We start from the raw sequence: 16,091 nt of genomic DNA, 5'->3' as shown, positions 1-16,091 counted from the left end.
AATTTTAAAATTTAATAAATATATAGATTTAAAATAAATTAATTTAATAATTTCAAGGGAATTTTCTAATATATTTCCTATTATATTTCAAACAATGAAAAATAAATAAGCAAAATAATTTATGATCATATTAATTAATAATATACATATTTGATTTAAATTTGCAGTTTTTCTTACTTGTCTTGATCACCATCATCTACCGATGACGTTTCTTCATCTTCTATTAAATGTCCAAAAGGTTCTGAAGAAATTGATGCAACCCGCGATAATATTACACGAGAGTCGCTGCTTGAAGTTAAAACTAACTGGTCATGAAAATGATTATAACGAATAGTCCAAATCCTGAAATATTTTAATTACTGTTTTAATAGATAATAGAAAAATAATTCAATTTCAAAATGTTCTTTTATTTATTAAATTAAGTTAAAACTAATAATACTTTTATTTAACATTATAATTATCATGGGAAAGAAAAAGAAATTTATGCATTCAATAAATTATTATTATTGTGGTAGCATTCATTTCATATTTTCTATAAGCCTATTTTATTTAGCATATTTCTATTTACAACTGTACAGTTATAAAATACAATCAAACCTTTAACAATAACTACTAACAGAAATAAAAAATGACCATTGATCAGAATTGGTCATTAATGGGAGGTAAACTGAAAATTGCACATAATACTTGAAGGAAAGTGTAATTCGTTAGCTTTAACATTATACTAAAATCACAAAAAAACTTTGTACCAGAAGTCTTTTTTGAATGTGCAGAAAACACCTAAAAAAACACACATCAGTCTTTTATTGAAGGCTAGAACCTATATTGAAATAAGTAAAAAAAAAGAACAGTGTCTTATGCCAGTGATAATAATTTAAAAATTTCTCCAAATTCTTTTTTAAAAAACATCTAAAACATTGTTAGTCCTTGGTGTTGAAATTTTTTAATCATCACTGTCAGAAGAGGATAATGTTCCTTCTTTACATATTTTAACAGAAGTCATAGCCTACAATAAATGATTGATTTACATTTGTGTTTTTAAGTTTTCTGCACGTTCAAGATGAACTTTTGTGCAAAATTTTTCACAATTGTCTAAAATGTTAAACTTAATTAATCCTTGATTTTTTTAAAGAAAAGTTTTTTTTTTATGCCAATTTTATTAACCCCACAAATAAACCAGTATCCAAAACTAGCCACCTTATCAATAATGACTAATTTTATACAATGCATTATTATTTCTGTGAGGTCAGCCGATTAGGGTGAGGTTTTTCGACAGCCGAACGGTTCTTTCTGTCGTGTGGGCGCAGAATGACTTTCTGAGACAGGTTTACCATTTTTAACCCGTTTATTATATTACAAAAGATTCTTACAACGTTCTTCAAATTTTCAACATAACACAGCTTGGGGAACAAATTAAAAGTTCCTTCAAGGGTCCGACTTTCTCCGTTTGGTCCTTCAATGTCGTACGTTGAGATCGACTGCCCCGGGGCATGCGGCACAGCTTCAGCGAAAGTCTCTGGTGAAAGGCAAATCTGTGCAAATCAAGACGTCACGGGAGAGCGACAGTAAGTCACAGGAGTTGACGAATCGGTCGCTGTTGATAAGTAGGATCACAAAAATCCTAAAGAGGAGCACCAAGAACCTTTGTCCCTTGCGTCGCACGGTTTTATAGATTTCTTAACCGTCGTCGCCTCTCCATTGGTCTCTCATAGTCACCTGGTGACAATTCAAAACCTAATGAAGGGCGCGGGAGAGGTCAACATTGCGACTGAATATGATTCCTCTCTCTCGTCGCGTTTTCCTCGAATTTATCCATTTCCATTGTTTAACAAATTTATGAAAAAAAAAAACAATTGCATTTTTCAATCGAGACACCTAATCCGTTTCCTTAGCGTCTGAAAAGGAGCTCTTTATTTTAAATCGACACCCATAATTCAGACCTCTCAATCGACCCCTGTTCGGGTCCTCACATTTCTATATCATTTTGAGGACAGTGGCCATTGTGAAAGGATTAAAGATAAGTTTTTTAGAAGTTCAGGGCATTGTTAGAAATGACCATTGTTTGGAGGTTATTTTGTATGCATTTTTGTCCAAATAAAAATGTTCCTGAAAAGTAGCCACTGTTTGGAGTCATTGTTATTGGCAGCTCACTGTATTATCAAAAGTTTAAATGTATAAAAAAATGTCATAAAATAAATACACTACAGTGCATTCTTTCTAATCCACACCAAATTTATTTTTCCACTAATGTTCAAGCCAAAATTTTAAAAAATTTATAGATTACTTTATAAAAAATGAAAAATTTGTAAAATTAATAACCCAACCCAATATTAACCCATCCCAAACCCCTTAACGCCCAGTCCCGAGTTAACTCGGGCATGTTACATAGCGTTACAGAAAATGCAGTCTTTTCAGCCCCCCAAATTTTTTTAAAAATTTTTGGAATGTTTTTTAAGTCTCCAAATTTTTTCAAAAATTTTTACCCGTGCAAAAAAGTTTTATTGCGATTTTAATTAGCCTTTGATAAGGCTCGATTAAGGCTTAATTGTTTTTAATGGGATTTTTTTATCAAAATTAATTAATCGTTCTAAAGTTGTAGTGCATGGATTTGACTTCATTAAAGTTATTTAAAGCTACTTTCTGATGTCAAAAACTAATCTCCAATAGTTTTTTAATTTTTTTAATTAATATATTTTATTATACATAAGTTTAATTAAGTTGGGGGGTCGAAAATCGTAATAAAAATTTTAATTTTTTAAAAATATTTAAAAACATAGGTCTAGCTAGTATTCACCCTACTTTAAACCCTTCTCCTCCCGAGACGTCTATGAGAATGTCCCAGGAAATAGGACACCAGCTGTTCTCAAGGTCATCCAGCTGTGTAAACAATGACTCATCGATGTCAAATTTTGCAGAAAAGCGAGACAATGGAAAATAAAATTTGAAGCTTTTTCTTCAAAATTAACGCATTTCTTTCGTGTTTTTTTTCAGTTTTAAGTATTTTTTATGTTTAATTAAAAATTCCTTTAAAAGCATTCGTGCGGCAAGTGGTTAATAACCAAATGGACAACCCAATATTATAGTATATATTATAGTATAGTATATACTATAATATTGGGTTGTCCGGAGAGTTTGTGCCGATTTTGAAGGAAAATTGAAACACAGGAGATTTAAATTTTAGTACACATTTATTAAATTATATAGGTGCCATTCTGTTCTACAACCTTTCTCCATCTTTCAGGCAACTTGAAAATCCTGTCCTTTTCTACGTGATTTTTTATCTCGACCAAAGAGTTGAAGTTTTTCCCATTAAGGGAATTTTGTAATGATCGAAATAGGTGAAAATCAGAGGGTGCAAAATCTGTCGAATATGGTGGATGGGGTAGAAGATCCCAACCAAGCACCAAAAACTTTTGTCGAGTTATCAAAGACACATGAGACCGTGCATTGTCCTGATGAAACATGACAGCCTTCTGACTCACTATTTCTGGACTTTTTGTTCAATTGCTGTCTTTAATTCATCTAATTGGGAACAATACTTCTCTGAATTTATCGTCTCGTTGTTTGGTAAAAGCTCATAATACAGGATCCCTTTCCAATCCCACCAGACACAGAGCATGATGATCTTTGGATGAAGACCAGCTCTTGGGGTGGCTAAAGGTGGTTCATTCAACTTTCCCCAAGATCTTTTTCATTCAACATTATTATAAATGATCCATTTTTCATCCCCCATCACTACTTGCTTCAAAAACAATGTCTCCTCGTTGCGTTTATAGAGCAAGTCACAAATGGAAATGCAATCCATCAGATTTTTCTCCGTTAAATTGTGGGGAACCCATACATCAAAACAGTTTATGTAGCCAAGCTTCACAAAATACTCGTGGATGGTAGATTTTGACATATTTAACATTTCTACTAATTTACGTGCTGTATAGCATGGGTTATTCTCGATCAGTATTTTAATCTGATCTTCATCTGTGGTAGAGAGCCTACCTAGGCGTTCTTGATCTTTAAGGTTGAAATCACCAGCTTTAAACCTAGCAAACCACTTCCGCACAGTTCTTTCAGCTACAGCACCTTTGCCATAAACAGCGCATATGTTTGCCACTTGTGTGGCATTTTTGCCTTTCCAGTAAAAGAAAAGCATTAAATGCCTAAAGTGCACTTTGTTTTCTTCCATATTCAAAGGCGTATAAAACTGACAAAAATTAATGTATCATGACCAAATTTTTTCCCAAATATGCTTGAAGTGTATTTGAAGTATATATGTCTTTTACAATATGTATGCATGTCATTTGTTTTCAATTGTTCTGACATGTTCAGACCTGTCCTTATGCCACCTACCAAAAATCAGCACGAACTAGTGTTACCACCCATCCAGTTTTCACCCAGATAGTCTGGAAATCGACTCACTGTCCAGATGAACTATTAATTTGGTCCGGGAATATCATGCCCAACCTGTCAACCTTTTTTTTTTTTTTTTGCTTGTACGATTCATATTCGTACACGTCTCCAATATCCAATAGAGCTACGCCATCTGTAGTTGTTTTTCTTAATTTAAGTTACTTACATTACTCCTACCCAAGTCTCCCTAGTCCCTAACTGTAACTGATTTAGAACTGGCATGCACTGCACATTATTCTTCCCACTGCAAAATGACATTGAGCATGTGTCAGGAACTTCTGTTTGAACAAACCTCACCTGCCGTCCAGGTCAGCGATTTTGAAAAGGTGGCAACACTAGCACGAACTTTCCGGACAACCCAATATATACTATATATACTATACATTATAATATAAATAAGCCAAATATTGTATATTTTTAAATATGCATATTTGTATTTAGTTCTTTACAACTTCTTTTTCTTTATATACAACTCTCCCCACTAATTTGAATTTTTCATTAATTAAAAAAATCCTGTACAATAATTAGATTAGCATGAGTGCACTGTACTTAAAATACAGAAAAAGTCTGTTAACCAGATATAAATCAAGTAAAGTACAAATCACCAGAAAAGATAAATGGATTGCTAATGATATAGTCAAACTATTAATCTTTGGAAACTTTTTCCAATGTTTTGTCAGAAAATATAATAATTACCAATGAATTAGGAGTTTTATATAATCTTTAAATATATAAGTAACTCTTCCACAAGCCAGAGTTTTGATTAAAGCCAGATTATCTGCCAAATTATTGGGCTATAAGACTAATGTTTCTTACAGTTACTGCTGGAAAATGTGAGGAAGTTATGAATATTCTGTGTGATTTCAAGACATTCAAAATGCAAATTTTTGAATGAGTTGCACTTTATACAAGTAAAAGTGATTTCTTTTTCTTTTGAAGAATCTGCATTACTGCACATTCACTGTTTCTTGGAAGTAACTTTCTCATTGCTTGTAAGTTTGTAACTTAAAGATTGCCAGTTGATCTTCCAAATTATCAGGCTATTAATTTATTATAATTATTAAAATTATCACAAGATATTGGATTGGATTAAAAAAGAACAGCAACCAATAATACATCTAATAATAAGACTAAATTACAAATACTTTTATTTTTTGGTTGGTTTATTATGTTATTTATTATAGGCATTTATTTATTTATTCATTTGTTTTATTAAAACTGTAATAATATTTACATAAATGTTCAATATATAGATATCGGTTTCAAAATACAGTGGAACCTCGGTATACGACCTTAATCCGTTCCTGATGTTTGGACTTATACCAAATAGGACGTATACCAAACCAACCTTTCCCATAAGAAGTAATGTAAAAATGATTAATCCGTTCTCATGTGAAAAAAAAGGCTGGCTTTTTACACCTCGCTTTCCTGGCTAGTTCCTGCTTGATTTTTCATGAGATCAGCATGTATCTTTGTAGCTTTCTCGCAAATAATTGCTTCTGATACGCTGTCTCTAGCACACTGTTATCCAAAGCAAAAGCAATTTCTCAACATGATCTAATGTCTTCGATCTCTGTTTAGAAATTGATTTAACTCCTTTCCCAATGTTAGCAAATTTAATAATGTCTTTATTTTTCACGATTGTCGATATCGTCGTTCTCGGAATACGGTATGTAACAGTTAAATCTCGAACATGCATGCCACCTTCATATTTCTCAACAATCTCTTTTTTCAGTTCCATTGTAATTCTAGCAATTTAATTTTTTTTTTTTTTAGTTTTCTGTTGCTTTTCATTTGCCGTTTTGCAATTCATGATTAATAAAAATAATAAATTTTACTTACAAATTAAAATCAGAAGAAATTTAACAAAGTAATAAACCATGGCACCGTGAACGTCTAGTCTGGTCTAATACACCGATAGTGCAACTTGTTCATAGATGGCGCATATAATTGAATTAAGTCATATACCGAACAAAAGTCGTATACCGAGCAAAATTTGTTTCGTCCAAACAGGACGTATTCCAAATTGGACATATTTTAAAGCAGACGTATACCGAAGTACCACTGTACTTGTGTTAAGGAAAGTTTGCAATGTTCCAAACTTCAAATACACTACAGTAGACCCCCCTATAAAACGGGTTCATATAATATGGATTCGTATATAACGGTGAAAAAATTGCGACCATATTCATATAAACACGCTAAAAGAGACTCGTATAATACAGTAAAACATCATTGCCGACTCGTGTTGTGACAGGATTGGGCAAATATAGACCAATAGTGGATATTGCTCAAACCGTTGAGTTTAAACAAGCAGTGGACCTACTAAAAACCATTTATTATTTAACATCCATTAAAATTATATTTATATTAATGATGTCTCCAAAGTACAGCAAATTTTTCACAGAAAAATAATTTATCAGGAAACACGTTCCCACCGTTCAATGACAAGCTCCATGACGAAAACAAGCTTAAGCAATGGCGTAGTCGAACAGTGCACACTCGGTAAGTACTCCTACAATTTTTTGTTTATAGCATAGTTTATATGGATTATTCCCAAAAAATTATATGTGTTTTGGAAATGTTGAGTCAAATTAGTCTAGAATCGATTAATTTTATAGAAGAAAACCTTTCAAACAGCCATAGTCCGTAAACTGCATATGTGCCGGGCTGTGATTGGCTCATGTATTTAAGGACTCGTAGAACATGAATTTCATAAAACACAGAACATATCTACTGTGTTATGGGGGGTCTACTTTATATAAATTTGATTTTGTATATGCTTAACCTGCAGGCCCCTGAATGTAACCAAAAACATTTGTTTATTAAATAGTTACTAGTTAAAAGTATTAAATAGTTAAATAGTTAAAAGTGTGAGAAAAATGTGAATTTTCTGTGTTATATGTTAGTTCCAGCTTACAAATTCAATAAGTCTTAAAATTAAATAATGTATTCCATGATGTAAAACTTTTGACTTACCCTTATAAATTATTTAATTGAATGTGATCCTATACAATATATATAAATACAGCAGTAGCTAGAAGTAAGTACATCTTTAAAAGTAAAAAAAAACAAAACAGATATGAGTATGATAGATGCAATTTTACATAATGAGTTGTGTGTGAGAACCCAGACTATAACCTGGTACTCACATGCGGAAATGGATGATGGAAATGGTTGCTGTTCTGTCATCTTTCCATGTCACATGTACTCACATGTGGAAAGTACCCTACAATTGAAACATGTGCCATCTGCCAGCCATAAATTTAAACAGCTACTAAAGTAGGTAGGCCATGAGCCAGTAGTCGAAAATGATGCTACCAGGATTGCTTTGTTATATCAATTAAACTTTCTAAGTTTGCCTATGATCTTATCGCAAATAAAAAAGCTCAAAAATGAAGAATTTGGATAAGAAAAATATTCTAAATCGTTGAAAGTTAGGAATATTGAATACTTTCATAACCGAATTACAATTATGCCATTCTGAATACTTTACCCAGTATGTCTATTCGACATTAATATTAAAATCAGATAGTAATATAGCATATAAATGAAATACATTAGTATATAAATAAAGCTTTTTAGTCTTGCTGACCACCATGGTTCGAATGCTATCGTCCCATGTGACCTTTATGATGGCATTGCCAAATGGTCTTCCCATTGGTCTAATTTTTACCATGCCACTTTCCACAACAGCAAAAGTTGAAAATTTTTAACTTCATATTTTGTTGGCTTTGATGGCAAAAGTGACATCATTTTGCCATTCTATCGTCAATTGCTGCATGTGAGTACCAAACTTAACTAAAGAAAAAGGGAAAGAACTACAGGATGACTTCATCAGCCCATTAGATTTTTGGCCTGAGTGTATTTCAATTTACACTTTCTCCATATCAGAATTGACACCTTTCCCATGACCTTTGTGACATCTCCAAGATATTTTGCTATTTTAATATACAACGGAATGACCGATTGAGAGAGTCATAACCAGTTCCTCCAACAGTCCAGTTGTATCTGGGTCTCACCTACTTCACTTTTTTTTTTTTTTTTTTTTTTNATAATTCAGCAGTAATCTAGAGCTACTGTAGATACTTTGTTATATACAGTAACTCTAGATAAGCATATACAAGCATAATTCATAGTTGATTATAATTACTGGTCCGTGTAAAATTATAACATAATTTTACTGGTCTGCGATAAGAAAAAGGTTGAAAAACCACCGAATTATACCATTGCAGGAGTTGTCTGAAAAGTTTTAAAAAGTCACCAACCATTTCACATCTAAAGATGAATTAGCATGATTTAGACCTTTTCCTAAATGATCCCAAATGATCCTTGATCCTCCAGTCAACAAGCATCAAACCTCCTATGTGAAGCAACAACCTCCACAACAAGGTATTTATCAGGCCATCCATGATCACTTTGTAAACTCTCTCTCTCACGTTTAACGACTCGCAACTAAAAGGACTTGTTAGAATGTAGAATCCTTTAATTAATAAATGAACATTTGTTTTGTTTAATCTGTATTGAGTGTAATTCCTTCCATTATGCTGTCTCCGAACCTTCTCCATCCTGAGTCCAACTGCCTACACATGCGACTGCTCATGTGACCTAACAATAACCAAAATAAACAGCTGTAGTGGTTGCTGACATGGTGTCAACCTATCAGTCAGGTGGTGCAGAAGAAATAGGGGGCACTTTGTGCATTATGACCCTGGTGTCAGCAGTGCGATATATTTCCCACTGGAAATACAAAAAACTTAAAGGGCAAGTTCAAAAAGTGAAGGATACAAAAAATTGTGTAGTTTAGGTAAAATTGCAAAACAAAAAAAAAAAGTGAACTCCAGCAATCACAGCGGTGTCAGAACAATAAAAAAATATTTAAATTTAAAATAATTCTTAGATGGGAAATAAACAGCAATTTAATTAATTAATAGAAATATTAATAGAAATATAAATCTTAGTTTCAACTTATTACAAAAGCTTACAAAACTTGCAAATTCAATGTCTCTGATATATCACATCATATTAAGGAATATAGAAATAGCTTTCATGTTACTGCATAGAAAATATGATATGAATCTAATATTTACTGTAAATCTTTAAATTTTGATGAATTTTGTCATATATTGCTACAGTAAGTGTATAATAAAATAGATTTTAACCTAATACATAGACAAAATTTTATATATAAACTATCATAATCATATATACAGTCGACCCCCCTATAACGTGCGTTACTATAACGACAATTCCTATAACGTAGCGAAAAAATTGTAGCAACATATGTATAAAGGAGCTCCTAAAACGTCGTCGCCGACTCGTTTCGCGACAAGATTGATAGAATCTGGACCAATAGTGGATGAGCAGCTGAACTACTTTCCTCTGCCCTGTGCCACGCTACAGAGAGTTTAGGCGGGTAAATTGAGTTTACTATCGTCTGTACAGTATTATATATAAATTAGGTACTGTACATATAATTATATATTAATTATATATAAATTAGGTACTGTATATATAATTATATATTAACTTAATTTATTGTAACTTTATTATAATTATATATATGCTTTCTGCCGCCTGGCAACACGCTACGGAGATTTTAGGCTAGTAAGTTGAGTTTATTATCGTCTGTACAGTATGTAAATTAGGTACCGTAAGTCTAATACAGCACTAATTTTATACATTTCTTGTGAAAGAAACACTTCTTATTCAACGGCCATAAAAATTATTTATATTAATGATGTCTCCAAAGGTCAAGTTATTTTTCTGCGAAAAATTCGTTATCAGAAATCGCGGCCACCATTTCGTGTGCTGTTCCGCGACGAAAACAAGCTTTGAGCAACGGCGTAGTCGAACGGTACACACTCGGTAAGTAATCCTATAATTTTTTGTTTATAGCATAGTTTATACAGATTATTCCCAAAAACTTATACATGTTTTGGAAATGTTGAGTGGAATTAGTCTAGAATCGGTTAATTTTATAGAAGAAAACCTTTCAAACAGCCTTAGTCCGTAAAGTTCACACCTATCGGGCTGCGATTGGCTCATGTATTTAATCATTCCTACAACGTAAAATTCGATTAGCGTGGATCCGTTCTTGTTCTTATCTTTTCATACATTTTTAACTTTGCTGTTTAGCCAAAAAATTTCTTTACAAGCTTTTACCTAACCACCAGTTAATATCTGATAAGATTAGATAGCTTGTGTTTTATACAAATGCAGATTTTCTTTAGATAGGGAAGAGATGTTCTTGGTCCAATTAGGTTTTACTTTGCTAAACAGAGATCCTTCTTCAATGATTCAATTACTCTAGTTAAGGTTAAGAGAATTTTAGGTAACCTGTTCTTCACTCTTTGTTGTCCAGTAGATTAAATCCTTCTTAAACATTGCATATCCATGCTTGTTTTATGAAGTAAAAACTCATAAAGTAGATCGGCTTTATAGGTCTTTGTTAAACAAAAGGTCTCATCTTGTCTCTCATCTTGTCTTCTGCTTAGAAAAGCCTTTAGTCTCTTTATTTTCTTCTCTTGTGGGAGATTATTTTTATATTGTTTATCATTCCTAGAAGCCAAAAACCATATATTCAAGAAGCTAGGAAACTTTTCTCCTCTATCATACAGACTTTCTATAAAACTGATACAATTTCTTTATATCCTTCTGTTCCTATATTTGAGCAAGTTATGTTAGCAAATTTCTTATTGTTATATAGTAGTGTTCATGTTCATCAAGTACTTGCTGTAAGAGGCTTTAGAGTTAGCGATATACAGCAATTACTTTTGGCTTAATGGTTGTATTTTTCTACAAAAACAAGATTATTAAATTGGTTCTTTTTATCAGAAGTGCTGGCAAAAATAGTTATGAGGACTAGAAAAAAGGATCTTTATGGACTTCACTGACTGTTAAATTTATGAAGATTTGTGAATTAATACTTTGATTGCATTGAAGTCATTTAGTTTTAATAAGTTACATGCAAATATACTGTTATTAAAAATCAGATTTTTGAAAGAAAAAAAACTTGGTTTGAAATAATTTTCAATTCATAATATACATTCATTAAATGAGTATTCATTTATAACTGAAGATCATTTGATACTAAAAATCACTGAAAAATAAACAATAAAATTAAATTCTTTTACTTACCAATGAGAATGATTAGAAAGAATCATAACTGGAATGTTAGAATTTCTTATATCCCAAAATTTTGCATGACAGTCATCACCACATGATGCAAGATAATATTGTCGATTAGGATTAAAATCAAATTCTCGCACTAATTGTCCATGAGCTCCTTCAATCAACCAGATTTGCCTATTAATATAAATTTACATACATATATTCATAATAAACAAACTAAATTCTTTTCTGGATGTAGTTTTTGTTATAAAAAATCTTTTAATATGGCCTTCTCATATATATCAAGGCCTATTCTTAGCTCCTCAATCCCATTGTTTGGAGTCTGTCAAGGCAATTTCATGATAACATCGATAGGAACACTGTTACAGGCCATGGAATATCATATATTACATGAGTTGAGTGAAAAAAAATCCAAAAATAATTTATTGTCACATTTATCTTTCAAAAATCCATGTCGGATCTATAAGACCGTGATTTTATTTAATTATTCTTGAGAAAATTTATAATTTTTTGCTATTAAAAATATAAAATAGTAAAAATATGCTTTCTTCAAAAACTGTCATTTGCACATGCAACTGCATTTAAAGAAAAAAGCTTCATTGCCTTTTTAAAAAATAATTACATGTTAAATTAAGATACTGGTGGTCCAAAAAAAGTGAGGCACAGGGAAATAACATTGAAAATTAACCAATATAAAATTACAACTGCCTGGCTGTATTTAAAAGGTTATTGATGTTCAGATTGTGTTACATTATCAAAATTTAAACTTATTGGTACAAGAATTATTAAGTTTCAATAGGTAAAAGTGTCAAAAACAAAAAAAAAATCTAGTAATCCATTGACCATAAAAAATGTCATAGCTGACATTATTCATTTGACAATTTAATTTAGGGAATGCTGCTAAATTATTAATTATTTTTATTATGAAAAAAATAATAATTAATTAAAATAATTTTTTTTATTTTGAGAGCTGAATTTTAAGGGGTCCTTGATTTATGAGCCCCAGGTGTACCAGTGCAGAAATCCTCCACTGTCTCCATGTATTATTTTTTTCATAATATTCCAACTTACCTGTCATTAGGCTGCAGCAAGCCTCCTTTGGCGTCTTTTCTGGATATTTTTTTATCCATGCCTTTCATAAACTATCCTGCAAAGGAAATTCATGGAATGACATGCCAGGTTTCATTCCATGAATTTCCTTTGTCGATTTGCAACATGGTACAAAGCAGTAAACCATACCAGTTAATCACACTATTGTCTTATTCACCTTTGCGCTCATACAAATAAAATTATGTGAAACAACTTTACCAGAAACATATTCAACTAGTACAATGCCATTGAAATGTGAAAATGAGCATGGTCCGTATCAGTGCTCCTAGTAACAGTCTTGATCAGTAGCCCAACTTAATACAATGCACTAATCAATGCACTAATATCATGCAAATAAATAAACGTTTTCCAATTGATTAAACCATTGAATTCACCTTACTTCTAATAATCCAGTAATCTTAAACCAATAGTGTTCTGGTCCCATATATAAGAAATTACTTGCATTGTACTGTATATGTTAGTGTCAAAAGTGATCATATAAAAATGCCATCTCAACTTATTTGATCATTTGATAATACTGTAGTCTTAATTGATTCAATGTTTTAATTCAATTTAATTTGATTTTAATAATTACATTTTTTCATAAAATAACTTTTATCACAACAGAGCTATTTCAAGCATACTACTATCCGTGAATAACCTCCATTTTTTATTACTATGAAATTAAGATAATTTTATTCTCAAACCTTTAAATATAATCTAAAAAATAATTATTTTTAATATTAACTAGTAGTTTATATGTAACACTGTATTTAACTAAACTGTACATACTGCATAGATCTTAAATCCCAACCTCGGATACTGGTATCAACAGCAGTGGCTATTTGGCTGCAATTTTGATGGGGATTCCACTGTACAGATGTGAATTTTGGTTTTCCTTTTAAATCTGCTGTAGCTGAAGCTTTTAACTAGAATTTTTTAAAAAATATTTTACATTAGCATATTAAAAATGTAATGAATTTTGTATTTTTAATGAATTGTAATGCATATGAAAAAAATGTATTAATTTTATCCTATAGCAAAATGAACTGAAGATCATTTGATACTAAAAATCACTGAAAAATAAACAATAAAGTAATTCCTTCCATTATGCTGTCTCCGAACCTTCTCCATCCTGAGTCCAACTGCCTACACATGCGACTGCTCATGTGACCTAACAATAACCACAATAAACAGCTGTAGTGGTTGCTGACNTTTTAGAAATGAAATTTTAGTAGTAATTATTAATCAAATATAAACCTAAAGTAAGAATTATTTTTAAGCTGTATCTATGCTAAACATTTATCTAAATTTGATCTAAAAAAGTAGATGATTGCACTATAATCTTGTATCTAAATTAAATAATTAGTAATTAATTAAATAATTTTAAAAATTTTAGGAGAGAAATTTATATATAGCTGAATTCAAATTCCAAATATCAATAATATCCAACTTTTAATATCTGGTAAATAATTTGAAAACAAACAAACATTTTCAACTGCTTTTAGCAATTGTATTGTATTGATTGTTCAACCTGATGATGGCTTCTAAAAGTACCTGAAAATGTTTATTTTTAAATTATTTGCTGGAAATTAAAAGTTGAATATTATTACTACTAGCATAAAGTTTGGAAGACCAGGCTGATTCAGTGATATTATCTGGTTGGAAAGAATTGAGGGGAGGAGTCAGCATGAAGAGAAAGTTTAAATGATGATAGGAAAGGTTGCAAATGGGGAGTGTTTTATGGTGTTTGCATTGCATTTATTACTTGTAACTACAGTACCTAACCATAATAAACAATACAAGTTGATTATTATTAAAATTTTCAAAAAACATTAAGAATTAAGCTTGTAATTCCTACATACTAGATAGGCACATTACCATTTATGCAACTAACATAGGACTTCCATTCAATCTTTGTTTCCAGGGTCTGGATTCATAAATACTAAGGATGCACCAATTAATCAGTAAGTGGCCATTTTCTCAATTAATCAGTATCGGCCATTTCCCCAATTAATAGGTTTTAATAATTGGCCAATTTTGCATTTTAATATTTTTGTTAGCATGTCATGTCTAGTAATAAAAAATAATAAATTTCTGTTATATATTTATTATTTATTACATGACAATCTAAATATTAAAAAAAATTTTAACTTAAATTATTTCTTTTATCAATACATATCATAAGGTATAATGTAACCTATTCAAAACTGTGTTTTATTTAAAGTTTAAACTTTAAATATATAAAACAAATAAAAATTTAATATTCAAACTTTAAAACCCTTAAACTGTAATACAAAAACATGAGAATTTCACCATTTTCAGGGCTCTTAAATGTTACCTCCAACTCTGAAAATTCTTTCACTTTCAATGGAAGATGCTGGGGGACTTAGATATTTCATAGCTATTTTGCTTAAATTAGAAAAAAATTCTTTTGAACTTCTCCACCACAAAAATGGGTTGCTATGTCTTTGTATAAGAGGTAAATGTAAATATTTTTCTAATTCTTGATTAAATCGTTTTTTTTGTTGTTTCTTCCTTTTTAAAAACATGCTCTTATTCATTCTTCTATTCACCACAAGCTAATTCATCAAATAAATTAGAAAAACTCGGAGATTATCCTCCATCTTGATCGTTTCCAGAAGTAGAAGCTTCAGAATTTAATTCTTCTTGAGATTTTGAATTATCAACATCATCTAAGCTATCGATTGTCCATCTTTTTATTTCCTCTACCATCTTTTTTTTTAAATTTAATTTTGAATCTTGGATCTAATAAGGATGACAACCATAACGACTTGTTTTCTATATATGCTGAAAATCTATTTATATTGAATTTTCTAGTCTTTCTATTGTGGTATTAATGCCACTAAAGGAACTACTGCTCTTTACTTTTGATAATAAGAATAATTTCAGAGTCTCTATTGTGTGAATTATTGAAGATAAGGTGGTTTCTCGGTTGCTAGTTTCCACAGTAATTTCTTCAAATGGTTTTAAAAGTAGAACAATTTTTTCAATGAAATCCTAAATCTGATACAACAAAGTATGGCTGTATATCTACACTTATCATTTATCTAATCAAATGATGAACTTCTTTGGATCATTGATATTCCACAATTTTTTCTTCTCTATTAATTGAGTTAAAGTAGCTTGTCTTTGGATATGAGTTTCCGTTGTTACTGATGAACATCCAGCTTCTTTCGTTTTGGAACTTTCTCTTTTCATCTTTTAAGTTTATTTTAAAAAATTTTCATGATGACATTTTTCCAGATGATTTATCATGTTTTTGGTGGCGAAAGTTTTAGCATTTTTTCCATCTCTCGAAATAAAAGACTGGCATAAATTGCACTTGGAAAACTTCTCGTTTTTATCTTTCTTAAAAAATTTCCAAACAATACTGGAAGCCATGAGGGGTTTGGATTTGGATATTAATTAAAATTAAAAAGTTTATCAAAATAATAATTTAT

General features: G+C 30.9%; 1 protein-coding gene across 1 annotated transcript in view; it reads right to left on the bottom strand.

Moving 5' to 3' along the window:
- Positions 1 to 16,091, bottom strand: part of LOC111620553 (EARP-interacting protein homolog) — a 28,708-nt gene that overhangs the window by 10,596 nt on the left and 2,021 nt on the right. Inside the window, exons 2-4 of the mRNA XM_023362485.1 lie at positions 13,420 to 13,556; positions 11,545 to 11,712; positions 178 to 342 (exon numbers count right to left, since the gene is read on the bottom strand). Of these exons, the coding sequence (XP_023218253.1) occupies positions 178 to 342; positions 11,545 to 11,712; positions 13,420 to 13,556 (470 nt within the window). The remainder of the gene's footprint in view (positions 1 to 177; positions 343 to 11,544; positions 11,713 to 13,419; positions 13,557 to 16,091) is intronic.

The sequence above is a fragment of the Centruroides sculpturatus genome, unplaced genomic scaffold, assembly GCF_000671375.1.
Source record: "Centruroides sculpturatus isolate CEXI.00-Female unplaced genomic scaffold, Cexi_2.0 scaffold76, whole genome shotgun sequence".
NCBI lineage: Eukaryota > Metazoa > Arthropoda > Arachnida > Scorpiones > Buthidae > Centruroides > Centruroides sculpturatus.
Note: the sequence above shows the minus strand (reverse complement) of the source record. Positions and strands in the feature narration are given on the sequence as shown.